At 48.9% G+C, this 20,324-nt stretch overlaps 1 protein-coding gene across 5 annotated transcripts in view; it reads right to left on the reverse strand.

Annotated features, from left to right (window-relative positions):
* RBMS2 (RNA binding motif single stranded interacting protein 2) overlaps positions 1-20,324 on the reverse strand; it is a 57,263-nt gene that overhangs the window by 10,405 nt on the left and 26,534 nt on the right. For all 5 annotated transcript variants that reach the window (XM_062203433.1, XM_062203436.1, XM_062203434.1 and 2 more), the window contains exons 2-6: positions 18,521-18,687; positions 9,773-9,831; positions 8,939-9,030; positions 6,929-7,086; positions 7-86 (exon numbers count right to left, since the gene is read on the reverse strand). In XM_062203433.1, coding sequence (XP_062059417.1) covers positions 7-86; positions 6,929-7,086; positions 8,939-9,030; positions 9,773-9,831; positions 18,521-18,687 — 556 coding nt within the window. The remainder of the gene's footprint in view (positions 1-6; positions 87-6,928; positions 7,087-8,938; positions 9,031-9,772; positions 9,832-18,520; positions 18,688-20,324) is intronic.

The raw sequence follows: 20,324 nt of genomic DNA on the forward strand, positions 1-20,324 counted from the left end.
CCTCACCTGGTACTCCAGGGGGTGTCTTGATATATTTTCCATTAAAGTGGGTGATGATGGCTTCACACTTCTCTGTGGACTCCATCCTAAGGAGCAAAGAGGGGTTAGGCTCTGGCTTCTGCAGGGGCGCTCTCTGCACAGTCCGAGAGAAAGCTCCACGTTCCCAGCCCCGCAAATGCCCCCCAAGTTGTGACCAGAGGTCTGCCACACACGTCCAAGGCATCTCGAAGAGGGGTCCCCAACGTCTACTAAAGGTTCTCTCAACTGTTTCCTGCGGGCTTGTCGTAGGAAGGGTGGAGGTCCTCAGGCTACTCCTATCCCAGAGCAGACACGGACGGGCCCACTGCTGGGTCTGGGACATGCGGAAGGATATGAGAAATAATACCTATTACTTTTTTTTTTGACAGGCAGAGTGGACAGTGAGAGAGAGAGACAGAGAGAAAGGTCTTCCTTTTTGCCATTGGTTCACCCTCCAATGGCCGCCGCGGCCGGTGCGCTGCGGCCGGCGCATCACGCTGATCTGAAGCCAGGAGCCAGGTGCTTCTCCTGGTCTCCCATGGGGTGCAGGGCCCAAGCACCTGGGCCATCCTCCACTGCACTCCCTGGCCACAGCAGAGAGCTGGCCTGGAAGAGGAGCAACTGGGACAGAATCCGGCGCCCACACCGGGACTAGAACCCGGTGTGCCGGCGCCGCAGGCGGAGGATTAGCCTAGTGAGCCGTGGCGCCGGCCCTATTACTCTTATTTTTAATACAAAATTCTAAGTGAAAATTGCTCCTTTGCTCTGATGCAAATGCACAAACTGAGAATTTGTCAGTACTTATTCTCTGCTCTGGCTACAGTTATCAAGGTGTAATCAGCTATGACATCATCACTCAGATCTAAGTCCATGGTCCACTGTGGCAGAAGAAGGGCGGTCAGGAACTACCGGGGAAAAAGGACAGGGAAGAAATGTGATCTAGACTCCAGCTGCCCACCCAGTGCTCGGTGAGTCAGGACACCCAGAACCCTCTGCGCCCACTCCTGCTCTACCACAAGGTGCTGCACAGGTCACACGAGGGCACAGAAAAGAGTTCTAAAAACTATAGGGCCCATATAGCACAAGCTATAGTATCTTCACCTATTTCTGCATTTAAAATAAGTCTAGGTCTATTTTCTATGCCAATAAGCAATAAATATATACAAGCCACTCCTCAACAGGAGGTAACAACAAGAGGCCTCAAATGGAAGCTTTTAGAGAAAACAGTCCACTAGGTCTGCGGCACCAGCCTTAAAATTCACTTTTTAAAATAATTTTAATGAATATCTTAATATATTTACATTGTTCAGGGGAACCATGGACTACCAACAGTAAAGATAATTCTTTGGGGGTCAGCTCTGTGGTGTAGCAGGTAAAGCCATTGCCTGCAGTGCCGATACCCATATGGGCACCGGTTCGAGTCCCAGCTGCTCCACTTCTGATCCAGCTCTCTGCTATGGCCTAGAAAAGCAGTGGAACATGGCCCAAGTCCTTGGGCCCCTGCACCCATGTTGGAGACCCAGAAGAGGCTCCTGGCTCCAGATCAGCACAGCTCCAGCCATTGTGGCCACCTGGGGAGTGGGCCAGCAGATGGAAGCTCTCTCTCTCTTTGGGTAACTCTTTCAAATAGGTAAATCTTTTTTTAAAAATATAACTCTCTCACAGATTAAGTTATTACACATGTCCTAAGGGCAACAGGGAAACTTCTAAATTTATGCATATGTTTTTGTTGGAGAGAAGTATGACAGGATGATCCATAAAGACTTCCCACTGTAAGACATGTTTTACTCTAGAGGAGAAAAAAGGAACACTCTAAGAGTGATGAGACTATGAGTACTAAAAAAGAAATAGCCCATGAATTTATTATTGATTGAAAGGCAGAGAGAGATTGAGAGAGAGAGAGAGACAGACAGACAGACAAAGATCTCTCACTGGTTCATTCCCCAATACCAGTAACATCCATAGCAGGGACAGGCCGAAGCCAGGAGCTGGAAACTCAGCCCCAGACCTCCCACATGGATGGCTGGGACCAGACCACTTGAGCCATCATCACTGCATCCTGGGATCTGAAGTAGCAGAAAGCTGGGACTGGAAGCCAGAGAAAGCCCTCAACCCAAATACTCCAATATGAGACCAGGCATTTTAACTGCTAGGGCCAAATGCCTGCCCCCTCCCTTTATAATTTAAGTGTTTAAGTTTTTTATTCAGTGAGAGAAATGCATAGGGGAGTGAGGGCCCTATCCAAGAAAGAAAGGGAAATCTGGATTCATATCCAGCAGAGAAGCCAGCCACGTGCAGGCCTGGAAGCATGGAGCTACCTGCCCCTTCTTAAAAGGTTGATTTTGTATGTCAAATTACTATTTTTAGATCTCACTTGGATTTATTTATTTATTTGAAAGTCAGAGTTACACAGAGAGAGAAGGAGAGGCAGAAAGGCAGAGGTCAAGAGGTCTTCCATTTGCTGGTTCACTCCCAGCTGGCTACAATGGCAGGAGCTGCGTCAATCAGAACCCAAGAGTCAGGAGCTTTTTCTGGGTCTCCCACGTGGGTGGAGAGGCCCAAGGACTTGGGCCATCTTCTATTGCTTTCCCAGGCCATAGCAGAGAGCTGGATAGGAAGTGGAGCAGCCAGGACTTGAACCAGTGGCCACATGGGATGCTGGCACAGCAGGCTGCAGCTTTACCCTCTAGGGCGAAGTTCTGGCCCCTCATTCAGATTTATTTTAAATGCTAGAACAGTTTGATTTAAAATGGCAATGTTTATAAGTTGCTGGAAATTATATTTTGCAAGAATCTAAATGCACGAAAAATTGGTAGATAATACAGAAACATGTGAGAGGTTTCAGTTTTTCAAAACTTTCAAAGTAACAGATCTCAGGCATCCTGGGTTATTGTGATGAACTAAAAAAAACCCAGCAACATCTGCATATCACAGGGACTACTAACTCAAATATTAGTTCACTTTTTTTTTTTAAAAGATTTATTTATTTAAAAGAGTTACATAGAGGCAGAGGCAGAGGGAGAGAGAGAGATCTTCCATCTACTGGTTCACTCCCCAAATGGCTGATTCAGCCAGAGCTGCGCCGATCCGAAGTCAGAAGCCAGGAGCTTCTTCCAGGTCTCTCACATGGGTGCAGGGGCCCAAGGACTTGGGCCATCTTCTACTGCTTTCCCAGGCCACAGCAGAGAGCTGGAATGGAAGTGGAACAGCTGGGACTCAAAACGGCACCCAAATGGGATGTCAGTACTGCAGACAACAGCTTGACCCACTATGCCACAGCACTGGCTCCTTATTTTTGTTTCTTAAAGATTTATATAGGGGCCAACATTGTATTGTGGTGGGTAGAGCTGCTGCCTGCAACAGCAGAATCCCATATGGGCACTAGCTGAGTCCCAGTTGCTCCACTTCTGATCAAGCTCCCAGTTAAATGGGAAGAGTAGTGGAAGATAGTCCAAGTGCTTAGACCCCCCACCACCAAATTAGAAGACCTGGAAGAAGCTCCTGGCTCCTGGTTTCAGCCTGCCAGAGCCCCAGGCTGTTGCAGCCATCTTAGAGGTAACGAGTGGATGGAAGACCCCTCTCTGAATCTCCTTCTCCCTGTGCAATCCCTCCTTTCAAATAAACAAACAAATAAATCTTGAAAAAATTACTTATCTATTTGAAAGTCAAGTTACAGAGAGGGAGAGATACAAAGAGAGACAGAGAAAGATCTTCTGCGGCCAATGCTGTGGCATAGTGGCTAAAGCTGCCCCATGCAATGTCAGGATCCCATATGGGTGCTTTTTTTTTTTTTTTAAGATTTATTTATTTATTTGAAAGTCAGAGTTACACAGAGAGAGAAGGAGAGGCAGAGGCAGAGAGAGAGGTCGAGAGAGAGAGAGGTGTTCTATCTGCTGGTTCACTCCCCCATTGGCCACAATGACTGGAGCTGCGCCGATCAGAAGCCAGGAGCTTCTTCTGGGTCTCCCACGTGGGTGCAGGGGCCCAAGGATTTGGGTCATCTTCTACTGCTTTCCCAGGCCATAGAGGAGATCTGGATTGGAAGTGGAGCAGCTGGGACTTGACCGGTGCCCATATGGGATGCCGGCACTACAGGCAGCAGCTTTACCCAATACACCACAGTGCCGGCCCCAGAGGTGTTGCACCACGTGGGAGACCCAGAAGAAATCCTGGCTTCGGACTGGCATAGCTTCGGCCGGGCACAGCTCCAGCCGTTGCAGCCAGCTGGGAAGTGAACCAGTGAATGGAAGACCTCTCTCTTTCTGTATAACTCTGTCTTTCAAGTAAATAAATAAATCTTTTTTAAAAAAAAAAAAGAAAGAAAGAAAGAAAGATCTTCCATCTGCTGGTTCACTCCCCACATGGCTGCAATAGCCAAGGCTGGGCCAGGCTGAAGCCAGGACCTTCTTCTAGGTCTCCTATGTGGGTGGCATTGGCCCAAGGACTATAAGGTAACCAGTGTGCAATGAGAAATGAGGTATGAGTGCCTATTCTGATGCCAAAGTTTAAGAAATTGTGTATCTGTTTTAGAAGTACAGTTACTTAAGGTTGAAGCATTTCCTCTTTCAATATATGTATTATTTTTTCAAACAGCTATGAAGTTGCTGAACACTAAAACAGTTGCTTAGATATTTTGATTATTTAATAAATTGAACTGTTCAGCATTTCTTCTGTTCTAGATAGAAAAGGTATTAAGACAACTAAGGGTCCCATGAATTGGGAAAGGCTGAGGACCTGTGCTTTAAAAGAGTATGAGAGCAGAGTTTGCAGGCCCCAAGCCTGGGAAGTCCCCTTTGGTTATTCCTGGGAATGCCAGCAGGTGGTGTCACTATGATGGAGCCTACTGGGGAAAAGGACCTTTTTGCCAAGGTCTGCAACAGTGAGGGAGCACTCAGGAACCAGACAAGATACTGTGGAACGAAAATGAGCCTTAGTCCACTAGCTTTCAAACTCAAAAATGAACAAAACAGAACCTCTTTTTGTACAAAACCTTAAGATAAACAAAAGTAGAAACTTTGTTAAGCGGCTGATGCCCTACCAGTGACACCAGCGCCCAGCAGAGGGAGCCCTGGAGCACTCTGGGACCCCAGGAACACCTGAGGGGAAGCACTTATCTAAGTCAATATCCATTTCTTAGGTCCACAAAGGTTCACACATGCCTGATACCACAGGCCAGTTAGTGGCAGAGCTGGTTCTAAGATGTCGGTCTCCCAACAGATTGCAAAGGTAGACCGAGGCTTCTGCTTCAGCCTGCTCATCTTGATGCTGGCAGGATTAGGGCAATGCTGTACCTGCTATCCCTGGAAGACCTTGGGCAAATTCACTTCACTCTGGGAAATTCACTTTCTTCATCTATAAAGTGGAGAATATTTATGTTCTTTAGTTTTTATTTCATGATCATGACTTTAACTCTGCAACCCAGCCAGACTCAGAGGAACCGAGTAAGGAAACCATGGAAAACCCAAAGAACTGCAGGATATCAGAAGCAGATGGGATGGAGGGGTGCTCTCCTGAGCTGGTGGTTAAGATAAAACAGAAACCAGATGATCTGAGTGGCCCACAGTTGGCAATAGTCATCTTCTAGCTGGTCTTGTCATTCTCAGACCCAAAGTGCTCCACGGCTTCCACAATACTCACGCCCCCTTTCACTCTGCCAATGACCATGCACTTGCCATCCAACTCTTCTGTCTGGGCAGTGCAGATGAAAAACTGGGAACCGTTTGTGTTGAGTCTAGCACTTGTCACGGACAAGATGAAATGTAGGAGCCGGTGCCATGGCACAGTGGGTTGGTCCTCTGCCTGTGGTACTAGCATCCCATATGGGCACCAGTTCTGGTCCCGGCTTCTCCTCTTCCAATCCAGCTCTCTGCTATGGCCTGGGAAAGCAGTAGAGGATGGCCCAAGTCCTTGGGCCCCTGCACCTGCGTGGGAGACCTGAAGAAGCTCCTGGCTCCTGGCTTCGGATTGGCACAGCTCTGGCTGTTGCGGCCATCTGAGGAGTGAACCAGCAGAAGGAAGACCTTTCTCTGTCTCCCCCTCTCACTGTCTGTAGCTCTATCTCTTAAATAAATAAATAAAATCTAAAAAAATTAGAAAAAGATGAAATGTAGAATATTTAGCTCACAGGGTTGTTTGTTGTGAAGATGAAATGAAGATAATATACCAACAAGATATTCAGTCAGCTGTACTAATATAGAGAATTATTTTACTCTGGTTAGGTCTAGATCAAAGAAACACAGACTAGAGGAGCAGGAAACAGTGGGGAAGAGATACGGATCTGGGGACTAATGGGTTTTCAAGTCTTGTGACTTATAATAAAATGAACTTTTGATTTACTCAAGTATTTTTGACCAATAGTTTGAGGAGGCAGAGATTTTTTTTTTTTTTTACTTTTTGACAGATAGAGTGGACAGTGAGAGAGACAGAGAGAAAGGTCTTCCTTTTGCCATTGGTTCACCCTCTAATGGCCGCCGTGGCAGGTGCGCTGCAGCCGGCGCACTGCGCTGTTCCGAAGGCAGGAGCCAGTTGGTTATCCTGGTCTTCCATGGGGTGCAGGGCCCAAGCACTTGGGCCATCCTCCACTGCACTCCCTGGCCACAGCAGAGAGCTGGCCTGGAAGAGGGGCAACCAGGACAGAATCTGGTGCCCCGACCGGGACTAGAACCTGGTGTGCCAGTGCCGCTAGGCGGAGGATTAGCCTGTTGAGCCACGGCGCCGGCCGATTTTTTTTTTTTTTTGGGAAAGAGTTTATTGCGGGAAACCTGACAGACTGGAGTGAAGGGGCAAAGAAGGAAAAGAGGGAGAAGGAGAGCATAAGAGAGAGACAGAGAGAAAGAGAGACAGAGATATTTTTGGTGACATCCTGACATTCTTATTAACCTTGTCATCTCCCATGGTTGCCACCCCTCACCTTGCAAAGCCGACCCCCCTGCTGGTCCCGCTGGTGTCTCGCAGGATCCGGGTAGAGATGACCTGGCCGAAGGGCTTCAGCATCCCCTCCAGCTCCTGCTCGTCCATGGACAGTGGCAGGTTTGAGATGTATAAATTGGTGGGGTCCTGCTCCTGTTGCTATAGAAATAGAAATAAAGGTGAGGAAATGAGGAAATAAAGGTGAGAGACAGTAGGAAGAGTTCTGCAGAAACCAAGGGAATCCTGACTTTGTAACACCCAGTTGCACTACCATGGGTTGGATATTGTCCAGGGGGAAAACAGCATATTTAATATTTCCAATATCATCCAAGCGCATTGTAAGTCATCAGCGGAGCTGGGCTCTTTAAGGAAGAGGCAGAGCAGCCACCCTCCCCCAACAGCCTGCTCCAGAGGCTGATTCCCTGGGACTGCCTTGCTCCATGGCTGGATTGTTTTGAGTAATCCCCCTCCCCCTCTTCCGGCCAAGGCAGAATTCTCTGAACAGGAATGCCTGCTCATTCCCTGAGAGGGAAAGCAGGAAGAGGGGAAGGGGCCAGAGAGGGCCAGATGTGCAGTTCACTGGGTCACCACAGAGCTCTGAAAGCTCTAGTCTCCTAGGAACCCTGAAGCCTCCTAAACTTCAGAGTCTCCCCACCCCACCCCCCTCTCCTCGCACCCCTGCAAAAGGCAGGGTGAGAGAGACAGGGAGAAAGACAGAGATCTTGCATCTGCTGGTTCAGTCCCCAAATTGCTGCAACTGCCAGAGCTGGGCCAGGCTGAAGCCAGGAGCCAGGAGCCTCATCTGGGTCTTCCACATGGGTAGCAGGAGTCCAAGTACCTGAACTAAGATCTGCTGTCTCCCAGGTGCACTAGCAGGAAGCTGAATGGGAAGGAAGGAGCCAGGACTTGAACTGGCACGCTGATACAGGCTGTGGCTGTCCCAAGCAGTACCACAGTGACCACCCCTAAACTTTTGAGCTTTTGTCAGAGGGCTCTCCTCCAGAAAGAGGTGGGAGAGCACCTCCAGGCAGGTAGGACACACAAAACGGCAATCTCCTGACAGCTGTACTTTGAATCATTTGTCGGGCCGGCATGGTGGCATGGCAGGTTAAGCCACTGTCTGCGATGCTGGTATCCCTTGAGCACCACTTCAAGTCCCAGCTGCTCCACTTCTGATTTAGCTCCCTGCTAATGTTCCCAGGAGGCAGATGATGATGGCTGGAGTGTTTGGGCCCCTGCGACCCACATGGGAGACCCAGACCAAGTTCCAGGCTCCTGGCTTTGGCCTGGACCAGCCCCCACCATGGCAGCCATTTGGGGAGTGAACAAGCAGATGGAAGATTCGTTTCTTCTTCTGCATCACTTTGCCTTTCAAATAAATAAGATCTTAAAAAAAAATTCAGTCGTCCCTCTGCCCTTGACAGTGGGTCCCCAGCAAACTTAACACCCCATCTGTCTCTCCTTTCAGGATTTCCTTTTCCTTTAACCATTTAAAGGCAGAAGCACAGCGTGCTCACGCCTGCCTCAGCCAGCCAGGCAGGGCTCGACTCCACATAGGAGTGGTAGAAAAGCTCTCCGTGGCCAGTGATCGGGTGACAAGCCAGGTCCCAGCAGGGACAGCTTCTTCTCTTGCTGTGCTTCCCGCCCCTCCCCAAACCACCACCCTGCTGGACAGGGACAGGATCCGGAGGTGGAGAACATTGTTCTGCACTTTGGAGTTGCACAATTGGCTTCTTCAGAGAATGTTGCAAAACTGCCAGGCTCCTGGAGGCAAGTGGGGTCAGGGTGGGGCCAGGGCAGTGGCAGGAGCCCCAGCAGGCCCCAGCCTTTCTGCTTGCCAACTTCACCTGATACGACGGCCTCTGGCCAGATGTAGTCAGAAAAGTAGAGCCGGCAGCACCGGCCCATCACATCACCTTCACGGTTCGCAAGCACTCCGGAAGCCAGGGAACCAGAACCTTGGTGCCCACCACAACCCCTTGGGGAAACAGCTGTGGGGACCACACCTTACCTTTGCCATCTGTGCCTGCACGCCACTGGCTCTCAGGGCCGTGACAGCCTTCTGGGCAGCCGAGGGGCTGTCAAAATCCACAAAGCCATAGCCTGGAACAGGGAAACAGCATCACTGGGAGATGGGAGGTGAAAGGAGCAGGAAGCCCAGGCCTTCCAGGAGACAGAGGCAGAGTTATGATCCATGAAGCAGAAGTAGGAGGGAGAGAGAGAGATGAAGAGTTTTCGGGTGGTTATCCATACGTGCCTCAAAACCAGAGACTTTATCTGCTTTGTGGCTAAGAATGCCAGGGGTAATGAGGTCCCTGTGGACCCTGCCCTTCTCCCCCCACCTGGAGAAGCCTGAGGCATCAGGAACTAGGCTCTTCAAGTAACCCACAGCCCATCCGCACACCTCAAAAAGAACCCCCTCCCCTCTTTTCTAGACACACCCCAGAAATGCCGGCATGCAGGGCAGACAGACACCTGCTGGAGAAGCCCCTCCCACCCCAACCTACGGCCCTTTCTCCTCCTGCGTTTTTCTAGCGCCACCAAGAGCTGCTCAAAACCCAGGAAACTACTCATCCTCAGAGGAGATCCACCAAGTCATCCCCTCCCCCAACAAAGCCACCACCGATGACCCGTGTGCACAAAGTTCAGGGGACAGCTCAGGGACACGACCCCGGTTCAGCTCTAGCTATCTGGGCTCCAAGGAACCTAAATATCTACTGATGCTGAAGCCTGAAAACTGCAGGCTCCTCCCTGGCACCGCATGCTCAGGACTCGGGGGCGAAGGGCAGAAGCAGGGGACGGCCCCTCACTGCCGCCTCCACCGGCAGGACAGTGGCTTTCTCACCTTTGCACTTGTTTGTGGTCTTGTCCAGTATGGCCTTAGTGGAGACAATCTTGCCATATCTAAGGTAGAGGAGAATGCAAAGTGATACTCTGGGGACAGGGATCGAGACAGCTGGATGAATCTAGGGCCCCTTCTTGGTGCCCATCATGATTCTTTTCCTACTCAAATCTTAATAAAAACAAAAAGGAAATGAACAACAAACGCTAGCCTTAGTAGAAACCTATTCCCTAAAGGGGCCTATAAGGAAATACGGTGACTGCAGTCCTTATAACACCAACACTTTTCTCTCCTCTTCCCCAAGACTCAGACGTGTTAGAGAGAGGAGGGTCTTTCTGGGAAAGAAGCTTGGCAATGTCCACACAGCAGAGGGAAGGGCAGAGCTCCAGCAACAACTCTTGGTATTACTGATCTTCCCTGCACAGATACCATTCCTACCATGGAAAACAGCAGACCTCTCCCCCCATCCTTCTACTGACCCCTAGGTGAAGGTCACCTGAGCCCAACTGCTTTGGTTCAAATCCTGGTTCTGCCACTTTCTAGCTATGTGATTCTTTTTAAAGATCTATTTATTTGAAAAGAAGACACACAGAAGGAGAATATATATATATATATATATATATATACACACACATACATACATACATATATATATATATATATATATATATATATAGAGAGAGAGAGAGAGAGAGAGAGAGAGAGAGAGAGAAACAAGGATAAAGAGAGAATGAGAATCTTCTCAAACGGTCACAATGGCTGGGCCAGGTCAAAGCTTTGGAGCCAGAAACTCCAGCCAGGTCTCCCATGTGGATGGCAGGAGCCCAAGCACTTTCGGCCATCATCTGCAACTTTCCCAGGCATGTTAGCAGGAAGTTGGTTATGTGTGATTTTGAATAAGACATTTAAACTTTCTGTGTCTCAGTTTTATTGCCTATGAAATGGAGATAAGACTGTTGGGACTATGAAATGAGTTAATGAATATAAAGCATTAATATATACTATATGGTAAGCACTTATAAAATCTTTTCTTTTAAAATTTTATTTATTTATTTTTGACGGGCATAGTGGATAGTGAGAGAGAGACAGAGAGAAAGGTCTTCCTTTTTGCCGTTGGTTCACCCTCCAATGGCCGCTGCGGCCGGCGCATCTCACTGATCCGAAGCCAGGAGCCAGGTGCTTCTCCTGGTCTCCCATGCGGGTGCAGGGCCCAAGGACTTGGGCCATCCTCCACTGCCTTCCCGGGCCATAGCAGAGAGCTGGCATGGAAGAGGGGCAACCGGGATAGAATCCGGCGCCCCAATCTGGACTAGAACCTGGTGTGCCGGCGCCGCAAGGCAGAGGATTAGCCTGTTGAGCCACAGCGCCGGCCATTTTTTTTTTTTTTTTGACAGGCAGAGTGGACAGTGAGAGAGAGAGACAGACAGAAAGGTCTTCCTTTTGCCGTTGGTTCACCCTCCAATGGCCACCGCGGCTGGCGCGCTGTGGCCGGCGCACTGCGCTGATCTGAAGCCAGGAGCCAGGTGCTTCTCCTGGTCTCCCATGGGGTGCAGGGCCCAAGCACTTGGGCCATCCTCCACTGCACTCCCGGGCCACAGCAGAGGGCTGGCCTGGAAGAGGGGCAACCGGGACAGAATCCGGTACCCCGACCGGGACTAGAACCCAGTGTGCCGGCACCACAAGGCAGAGGATTAGCCTGTTGAGCCATGGCGCTGGCCATAAAATCTTAACTGTTGTTATTGTTGTTATATTTACTGGACTTCAACTTTATTGCAAATAGTTTTCTCTTCTGCCTTATTCTAAGACTTTAATTTCTCATTGTCAATATTTGAGTGTGTTAAGAGAGAGAGGAAACAGGACCGGGGTAAGCATTCAGAAAGCTATCTTGGGGCGAGTGCTTAGCTTAGCCAGCAGTTAGGATACCTGTGTCCCATAGCAGAGTGCCTGGGTTCAGTGCCAGCTTTGGCTCCTGACTCCAGCTTACTGCTAATGCGTACCCTGGGAGGTAGGGCGATGGCTCAAATAACTGGATTCCTCCCAACCTCATGGGAGACGTGACTACATTCCTGGCTCAGTCACAGAAGTTGCAGGCATCCGGGGAGTGAACAAGCAAATGGGGAGAGGTGGGTCTGTCTCCTTGCCTCTTTCTCTGCCTCTCAAGTGAAACAAAAGAAAACAAGAGGTGAGAAAAGATCATCTAAAACTTGATGATAAAGCAAAAGGCAGGGAAACTGCATAGACTTAAAAAAATTTATTTATTTAAAAGGTAGAGAGACAGAGGGAGAGAGACCAAGAGGGCAAGATCTTCCACCTGCTGGTTCACTTCCCAAATGGCCACAACGCCTGGGCCAAGCTGAAGCCAAGAGCTTCTTCTGGGTCTCCCACTTGGGTACAAGGACCCAAGCACGTGGGTCATCTTCTACTGCTTTCCCAGGCACATTAGTAGGGAACTGGATTGGAAGTGGAACAGCTGGACTTGAACTGGTTGCCCATATGGGATGCCAGTGCTGCAGGAGGAGGCTTAACATTCTACACCACAGCGCTGGCCTCTGGACATTCGTTCAAAATGTCACTCTGGAACATTCTCTAAAAGGCCCTTTTAAGGAATTTTTAAAAAAATTTATTTGACAGAGTTAGACAGTGAGAGAGAGAGAGAGAAAGGTCTTCCGTTGGTTCATCCCTCAAATGGCTGCTACGGCCGGAGCTACACCAATCCGAAGCCAGGAGCCAGGTGCTTCCTTCTGGTCTCCCATGCAGGTGCAGGGGCCCAAGCGCTTGGGCCATCCTCCACTGCCTTCCTGAGCCACAGCAGAGAGCTGGCCTGGAAGAGGAGCAACCAGGACTAGAACCCGGTGCCCATATGGGATGCCAGCACCACAGGCAGAGGATTAACCAAGTGAGCCACAGCACTGGCCCCAGGAATTTTTCTTTAAAGATTTATTTATTTGAAAGGCTGAGTTACAGAGAGGCAGAGGTAGAGAGAGGTTGGTCTTCCACCCACTGGTTCACTCCCCAGATGGCTACAATGGTAGGAGCTGGGCCGATCCAAAGCCAGGACCCAGGAGCCTCTTCTGGGTCTTCCATGCGTGTTTCAGGGGCCCAAGGACTTGAGCCATCTTCTACTGCTTTCCTATGTCACAGCAGAGAGCTAGATCGGATGTGGAACAGCCGGGACTCGAACTGGCACCCATATGGGAAGCTGGCAAGTGCAGACGGCGGCTCTATGTGCTATGAGGGCCCTAGGAATATTTCATTATCTAGGAGGCTGTTTCTTGGCTGGATTATTTACGGCTTATTAGGGCCCAGATTTGTAAAGATAGGTTAACTTGTAGACTTTTGTCCAGTAAAAATGCAAATAAAGCCTTTCCAGCACAAAAGATAAACCCAGAGGTTACTGGTTTTATTATTCCAAAGGATACAAACTACTTTTATATCTAACTTCACAATCTTTTTTTTCTTTTTATAAAGTTCAGGTTTGTTTTTCTTTTTTTAGATTTTTATTTGAGACGTAGAGTTACAGACAGAAAAACGGAGAAACAGAGAATGAGGTCTTCCACCCGCTGGTCCACTCCCCAGATGGCAGCAATGGCTGGAACTGGAGCTGCTCCGAAGCTAGGCACTTCCTCTGGGTCTCCCATGCGGGTGCAGGGGCCCAAGCACTTGCACTTGGGCCATCTTCTTTCCCAGGCAACAGCAGAGAGCTGGATCAGAAGAGGAGTAGCTGAGGCTAGAACCGGAGCCCATATGGGATACCAGCACTGCAGGTAGAGGCTCAGCCCACTACACCGCAGTGCCGGCTCCTAACCTCACAATCTTATTCCAAGTCTTTCTTCAGGTTATAAATACTGAGCTCCCCAAATTCTCTCTGAATCCACTTTACCAGCCTGTTGGTTCCCTCCTTAATGAGTTAAATAAATCCTTGACATGTGCTCATTCTATATTCATATGAGAGTCATGTTTTTCAATTTTTTGAAGTCTACATTGGCAGCAGAGTCATGTGGGACTCCAAAATCTTGAAAAGTGGAGTATCACAGACCAGGAATTACACTGGAGATGTTCCTAGAAAAAGCCTGCACATGCCACTCTAGGAGGACAAAAATATTAAAGAGACAGAAAAGAAATCACCAACGGAGTCAGCAGCGCAAGAGCTAACCGAAAACAGTTGGCAGGGACTGAACTGGAGACCAGTACCCAAAACAAGCACTTTTTTTTCCACCTCTCCTCTCATCCCTAAAGAACTTACAATGATTGATTGATTTGTTTTTACTCCTTGGCGGCCTCTCCCTGACTTTTTTAGTGGAGCTTCTGTGACCCAAAGGATTAGACAGAATAAGCCAAGCAATGCCCTGGAGGCTGGGCAAAGAACACATTAGAAGTAGGGGTGGGGGGTTGGGGTGGAGATGGATGTGTCAATCCTCGCCCTCTGGGCTGCATACTTGGATTCTTTCCCAAATTTCGGCAAGGGGTGGGACTGGGAGGAGCCTGACTGTAGGCCAGAGGACACACATGCTCCTGCTCTCCCTGTCAAGGCCCCAGGGTGGAGCTGGCTGTGGTCTAGCAGCCTGAGACTCTGAGCTCAGAATTTCCACTGCAGCTGGCAACAGCTGGGTCACTGCTGCTTCCTCCTTGGAAAAAGGAGCCCCTCCAAGAGAACCAGGAGTTCCACTCCCAGACTCCAAGCCTCTCTTTCCGGCCCACCAGAGTTTAGGATCCAGCAACATTTACTTCTCGTGCAAGCCAGGAAGAGACAACTGGGACAAAGGCAGGAAGTCCTTCTGCACATGAGAAACACCCTTCCTAGAAAGGCTTACTAAGCCTGCTCCCTGCATCCACTAGGGCTCCACCCACCTGCTCTTTTCAGCCTCCCTTCCCCCTCCCCCAAGCTCTCCTGGCACCAATTCACACCCCTGCCTCCCTCTGGCTTCTCCACAGTCCCCTTTTGGGCTGCTTACTTCCATCCTACGTGCTGATCCTGACTACTCTCATCCCTTTAGACACAGCAAATGATGAGGCAACTACTGGGAAAGGCAAAGTAAAAGCCTCAAAGTACAGTGAAGCTGAATTGAGTTTCTTCTCTCACTTGTGATGGGAGAGGATTTTTGTAGCACGTATTGTTTAGTACAACAGAGTATGGAAGGGGCCGGTTTTGTGGCATAGTAAGTAAAAGCCACCACCTGTGAAGCCACTGGCATCCCATGTGGACACTAGTTGGAGTCCCGGCTGCTCCACTTCCAACCCAGCTCCCTGCTGATGGCCTGGGAAAGGCAGCAGAGGACGGCCCAAGTGGTAGGCCCCTGCACCCACGTGGGAGACCCAGAAGAAGCTCCTGGCTCCTGTTGTGGTCATTTGGGGAATGAACTAGCAGATGGAAGATCTCTTTTTCTCCTCTCACTTTCAAATAAATAATTTAAAAAAAAAAAAGAGTACAGAAATCAAGGACCTACACTGATATGATACTGTTCCCTCACAGCCAACACATCTGCCCAATCCCAACACCCCTAAAAATGACTAGTCCTAGATCAAGTCCCTAGAGTGCCACCTAAATACTTTCCCAGCAAAATAAGCTAAGAGAAAGAGCCAGCTTTATAGCTACACCTAGCCCTTAGATACAGAGATTGCATGACCTGGTACTGGCAAAACTCCATATGATCTTCATGAGCAAAAAACTACCTCAGGGCCGACGACATGGCTCAGTAGGCTAATCCTCTGCCTAGCAGCGCCGGCACACCGGGTTCTAGTCCCAGTCGGGGCGCCGGATTCTGTCCCGGTTGCCCCTCTTCCAGGCCAGCTCTCTGCTATGGCCCGGGAAGGCAGTGGAGGATGGCCCAAGTCCTTGGGTCCTGCACCCCATGGGAGACCAGGAGGAAGCACCTGGCTCCTGCCTTCAGATTGGTGTAGTGCGCCGGCCACGGCGGCCATTGGAGGGCGAACCAACGGCAAAGGAAGACCTTTCTGTCTCTCTCTCACTGTCCACTCTGCCTGTAAAAAAAAAAAAAAAAAAAAAAAAAAAAAACTACCTTAGAAAACCTTGTAAAGGATTTTCTAGAAGATCTCTGCTACTACAACATTTTGGGGTAAAAGGTTCTCCAGGATCTAGAACAACTAGAATATACCCATAGTGCCACAGGAGTTTGAATTAGCTTAACCACTTCAGAAAATTAGTCAGTAGTATCTGTAAAAGCCGAGCAGATGTCTATCCAATGACTCAGCAATTTTACTCCTATGTAAATACCTAGTGTGTACACACATGACTACAGGTGGGGCCGGCGCCATGGCGTAGTGGGTAAAGCCGCCGCCTGCAGTGCTGGCATCCCATATGGGCACCAGTTTGAGTCCTGGCTGCTCCCCTTCCGACCCAGCTCTCTGCTATGGCCTGGGAAAGCAGTGGAAGATGGCCCAAGTCCTTGGGCCCCTGCACTCACATGGGAGCCCCAGAAGAAGCTCCTGGCTCCTGGCTTTGGATCAGCGCAGCTCCAGTCATTGAGGCCAACTGGGGAGTGAACCAGCAGATGGAAGACCTCTCTCTCTGCCTCTCCTTCTCTCTGTGTGTAACTCTTTCAAGTAAATAAATAAATCTTAAAAAAAAAAAAAGATGACAGTAGGTTCATGGCAGTACTATTTATGTTCATAAGTCACAAATGGAAACAACCCAAATGTCCAACAATAGTAGAATGAGTAATTGTTATATTGCTGTGATGGAAATATATACAGCAATAATAACATTTTGTGGGGTGGGGATGTTGTGCAGTAGGTAAGTCACTAAGTGGGCATATCTACATCCCGTATTGGGAGTCTCTGGTTTGAGTCCCGGCTACTCTGCTTCCAATCCAGTTTCTTGCTATTGTACACCCTGGGAGACAGCAGATGATGGCTCAAGTACTTGGGTTCCTGCCACCCATGTGGGAGACTTGGAGTTCCTGGTTTCTGGTTTCAGTCTGGCCCAGCTCAGGCTGTTGCAGGCATTTGAGGAGTGAACCAATGGATAGAAGATCTTTGTCTCTCTCTGCTTTTCAAATAAAATGAAAAAATTTTTTTTCTTTAAAAGTTTTGCAACATGCAATGAATCTCACAAACAACATTTAGCAAAAGCAGTCAGACATAGAAGGTTATATATACCTCATGATCATATTTATATGAAGTTCAAACAGGCAACACCAACCTATTATTTAGAAGCCAACTAGTGAATACCTGAGGGACAGGTGTTTTAATTGTGAGGGAGACTTTTGTAGAGCAGCTAATGTTCTGTTTCTTGATCTGGGACACAAAGGATAACTACAAGAGGGGATTCTCTTTGTGAAAACTTCCTGTACTGGGGACAGGAGTTTAGCAAAGCAGGTAAAGACACTGCTTGACATACCCACATCCCAAACAGTGCCTGGCTTCAAGTGCTGGCTCTGCTTCCAATTCCAGCTTCCTGCTAATGCAACACCTTGGGAGGCAGTATGTGATGGATCCAGTATTTTACTTTTTACAATATTTATTTATTTGAAAGGCAGAGTAACAGAGAGAGAAAGATCTTCCATTTGCTGGTTCATTTCCCAACTGCTATACCAAAGACAGGAGTCAGGAACTCCATCCTGGTCTCCCACATGGGGAGGGGTCGAAGTACTTGGGCCATCTTCTCTGCTTTCCCAGGTACATTAGTAGGAAGTTTAACTGGAAGCAGAGTAGCCAGGACTTGAACCATTATAGGTTCTGATATAGGATACTGGTGCACCACAGCTGGCCTTGGTTCCAGCACCCGGGTCCCTGCCACCCCTGCTGTAGACTCAGAGCGAGTTCTGGGCTTCTGGCTTCAGCCTGTTTCATCCCTGCGTGTTGCAGGCCATATGAGGAGTGAACCAGTGGATGGAATATCCCTGTTAGTCTGGCTCTACCTCTCTGCCTTTCAAGTAAAAACAAATTAAATTTTTTTTTTTTTCATTTAGAAAGATGGTAAATTCAGTTCTAATTGTTACCTCTTCCTATGGTTCATGTCCCCAGACTCAGTTCTTTCTGTCCTCCCATTAGTCTGTCTCACTCTCAGTTGTCTTCTTCTAACATTTCCCCAAACATATTATGTGAAACACACTCTTCTGCCAGGTGGGACTGAGCTGAGCATCTCTGCGCTCTTGCCCTTTCCCAGGTTCCTAACTGGGCTAACCCCATGGTAGTCGCTTTTGCCCCTCTCCCAGGTTCCTAACTGGGCTAACCCCATGGTAGTCGCTTTTGCTCCTCTCCCAGGTTCCTAACTGGGCTAACCCCATGGTAGCTGTGTCTGCCTTCGAAGGCAGCTCCACGGTGAGACCCTCAGGGAGATGCCGAGTGACAGCCTCTTTCTCTACCTTCTTTACCCACTAACCTGAGGTCTCCTCTGATTCACTGGGACTATATCTGGCAGCAGAAACCCTTCAAGCTGTGTAACTGGCCGGCCCCACTTTCCTCTGCCCCCTGCCAGCTCTCACTGCCTTCTAATCATTACCTACAGATACTGAACATTTCCCTTGAAGGCGCACGGTCAGCAGTCTTTGCATTAAGGCTAAAAGTTCAGGAGAGATGCTGCAAACAAAGTTGGACAGTGGGCCCCAAGGGTGAGCCCCACCTTGGCTCCCCTTAGAGAAACATAGAAGATATTTATTAGTAGTGGGCAGAATTTTGTTTTTTAAGGAGAGGTGCTGAGAAACCTTGTGAATATGGGTTAAAAGTAAAACACTATAGCACTCCAGGGTAAGAGTAGCTGGCAAGCAAGCCCACCCCTGTTCCACGACTTACGGCTGGCACAGCTTGACGAGGTCCTGGTCAGTAGTGCCTGGCTGCAGTCCTCGGATGTAGAGGTTGGTTTTGCTCAGCTGGTCGTTTCCACTGCTCCCGCTGCTACTGTTAGGGGTGCTGTTGCTGGGACTAGGTGGTGCCATCTGCTGAGCCAGGGACACATATGGCTGTATGGAGACACCAGGAGCAGGAGGTAAGAGGATTACACGGGTAGACGTTGGGAGAAAGGGAGATTGTGGCTGCTGGAGAAAAGTGATTCCAATTTTTTAAAAGATTTTTATTTTTATGTATTTTTGAAAGAGTTAGAGAGGTAGAGACAGAGACAGAGAGGTAGAGACAGAGACAGAGGTAGAGAGAAGTAGAGAGGGAGAGAGGGAGAGAGGGAGAGAGGGAGGGAGGGAGGGAGGGAGAGAGAGAGAGAGAGAGAGAGATCTTCGATCCACTGGTTCACTCCCCAAATGGCCACAATGGCCAGAGCTGAGCCTATCGGAAGCCAGGAGCTTCTTCTGGGTCTCCCACGTGGGTGCAGGGGCCCAAGGACTTGGGCCATCTTCCACTGCTTTCCCAGGTGCATCAGCAAGGAGATGGACTGGAAGTGGAGCAGCCAGGACTCAAACTGGCGCCCATAGAGAATGCCAGCATTGCAGACCTGGGCTTTAACCCACTGCACCACAGTGCCGGCCCTATGATTCCAAATATTAACAGTGATGAACTCAACAGAAGAATGAAGTAATAAATAAAAGAAAGAAAGAAGGGGGGGGGAAGAGTGGAAGGAAAGAAGGAATTCATTCCTTTGCCACAGAATAAGAAAATATGTAACTGTCCTCCCTTCAAGAAATGAGAGGTTAAAATGAGACTGCTAACGTTTTAAAGAAAGTTACCTTATGTTATAGTGTTTTTTTTTTTAAGTCATACAGATGTTTCAGAACACAATTAATGTCAGTACCTTAAATAAGTTGTATAAGAAGGCAAGATTAATTAAATCTAAGTTCCATTAAAAAGTGATGAAGAGAAGGGGCAGGTGGTGTGGAACAACAGTTTAAGCTCAGACTGGGATGTTTGCACCCGTATCAGAGTGCCTGGCTACTCTGCTTCCCATCCAACTCCCTGCTAATGCATGCCCTGGGAGGCAGCAGATGATGGCTCAAGTACCTGAGTCCCTGCCACTCACAAAGATTGAGTTCCAGCCTTTTTTTTTTTTTTTTTTTTTTTTTTTTTTGTGATAGGCAGAATTTATGAAGAGAAAGAGAGAGAGATCTTCCATTCACTGGTTCACTCCCCAAATGGCCACAATGGATAGAGCTGGGTTAGTCTGGAACCAGGAGCTTTTTTTTTTTTTTTTTTTTTGGACAGGCAGAGTTAGACAGTGAGAGAGAGACAGAGAGAAAGGTCTTCCTTTTTCCGTTGGTTCACCCCCAATGGCCGCTGATCTGAAGTCAGGAGCCAGGTGCTTCCTCCTGGTCTCCCATGTGGGTGCAGGGTCCAAGCATTTGGGCCATCCTCCACTGCCTTCCTAGGCCACAGCAGAGAGCTGGACCGGAAGAGGAGCAACCGGGACAGAATCTGGCGCCCCAACTGGGACTAGAACCCGGGGTGCCAGCACCGCAGGCGGAGGATTAGCCAAGTGAGCCGTGGCACCGGCCTGGAACCAGGAGCTTCTTTCAAGTCTCCCACATGGGTGGCAGGGGCTCAAATATTTGGGATACCCTCCATTGCTTTTTTGAGGCCATTAGCAGGGAGCTGGATCATAAGTGGAGCAGACAGGATTCAAACCATTGCCCATATGGGATGACTGCATCCCCTG

The sequence above is a fragment of the Lepus europaeus genome, chromosome 10, assembly GCF_033115175.1.
Source record: "Lepus europaeus isolate LE1 chromosome 10, mLepTim1.pri, whole genome shotgun sequence".
NCBI classification, from domain to species: Eukaryota; Metazoa; Chordata; class Mammalia; order Lagomorpha; family Leporidae; genus Lepus; species Lepus europaeus.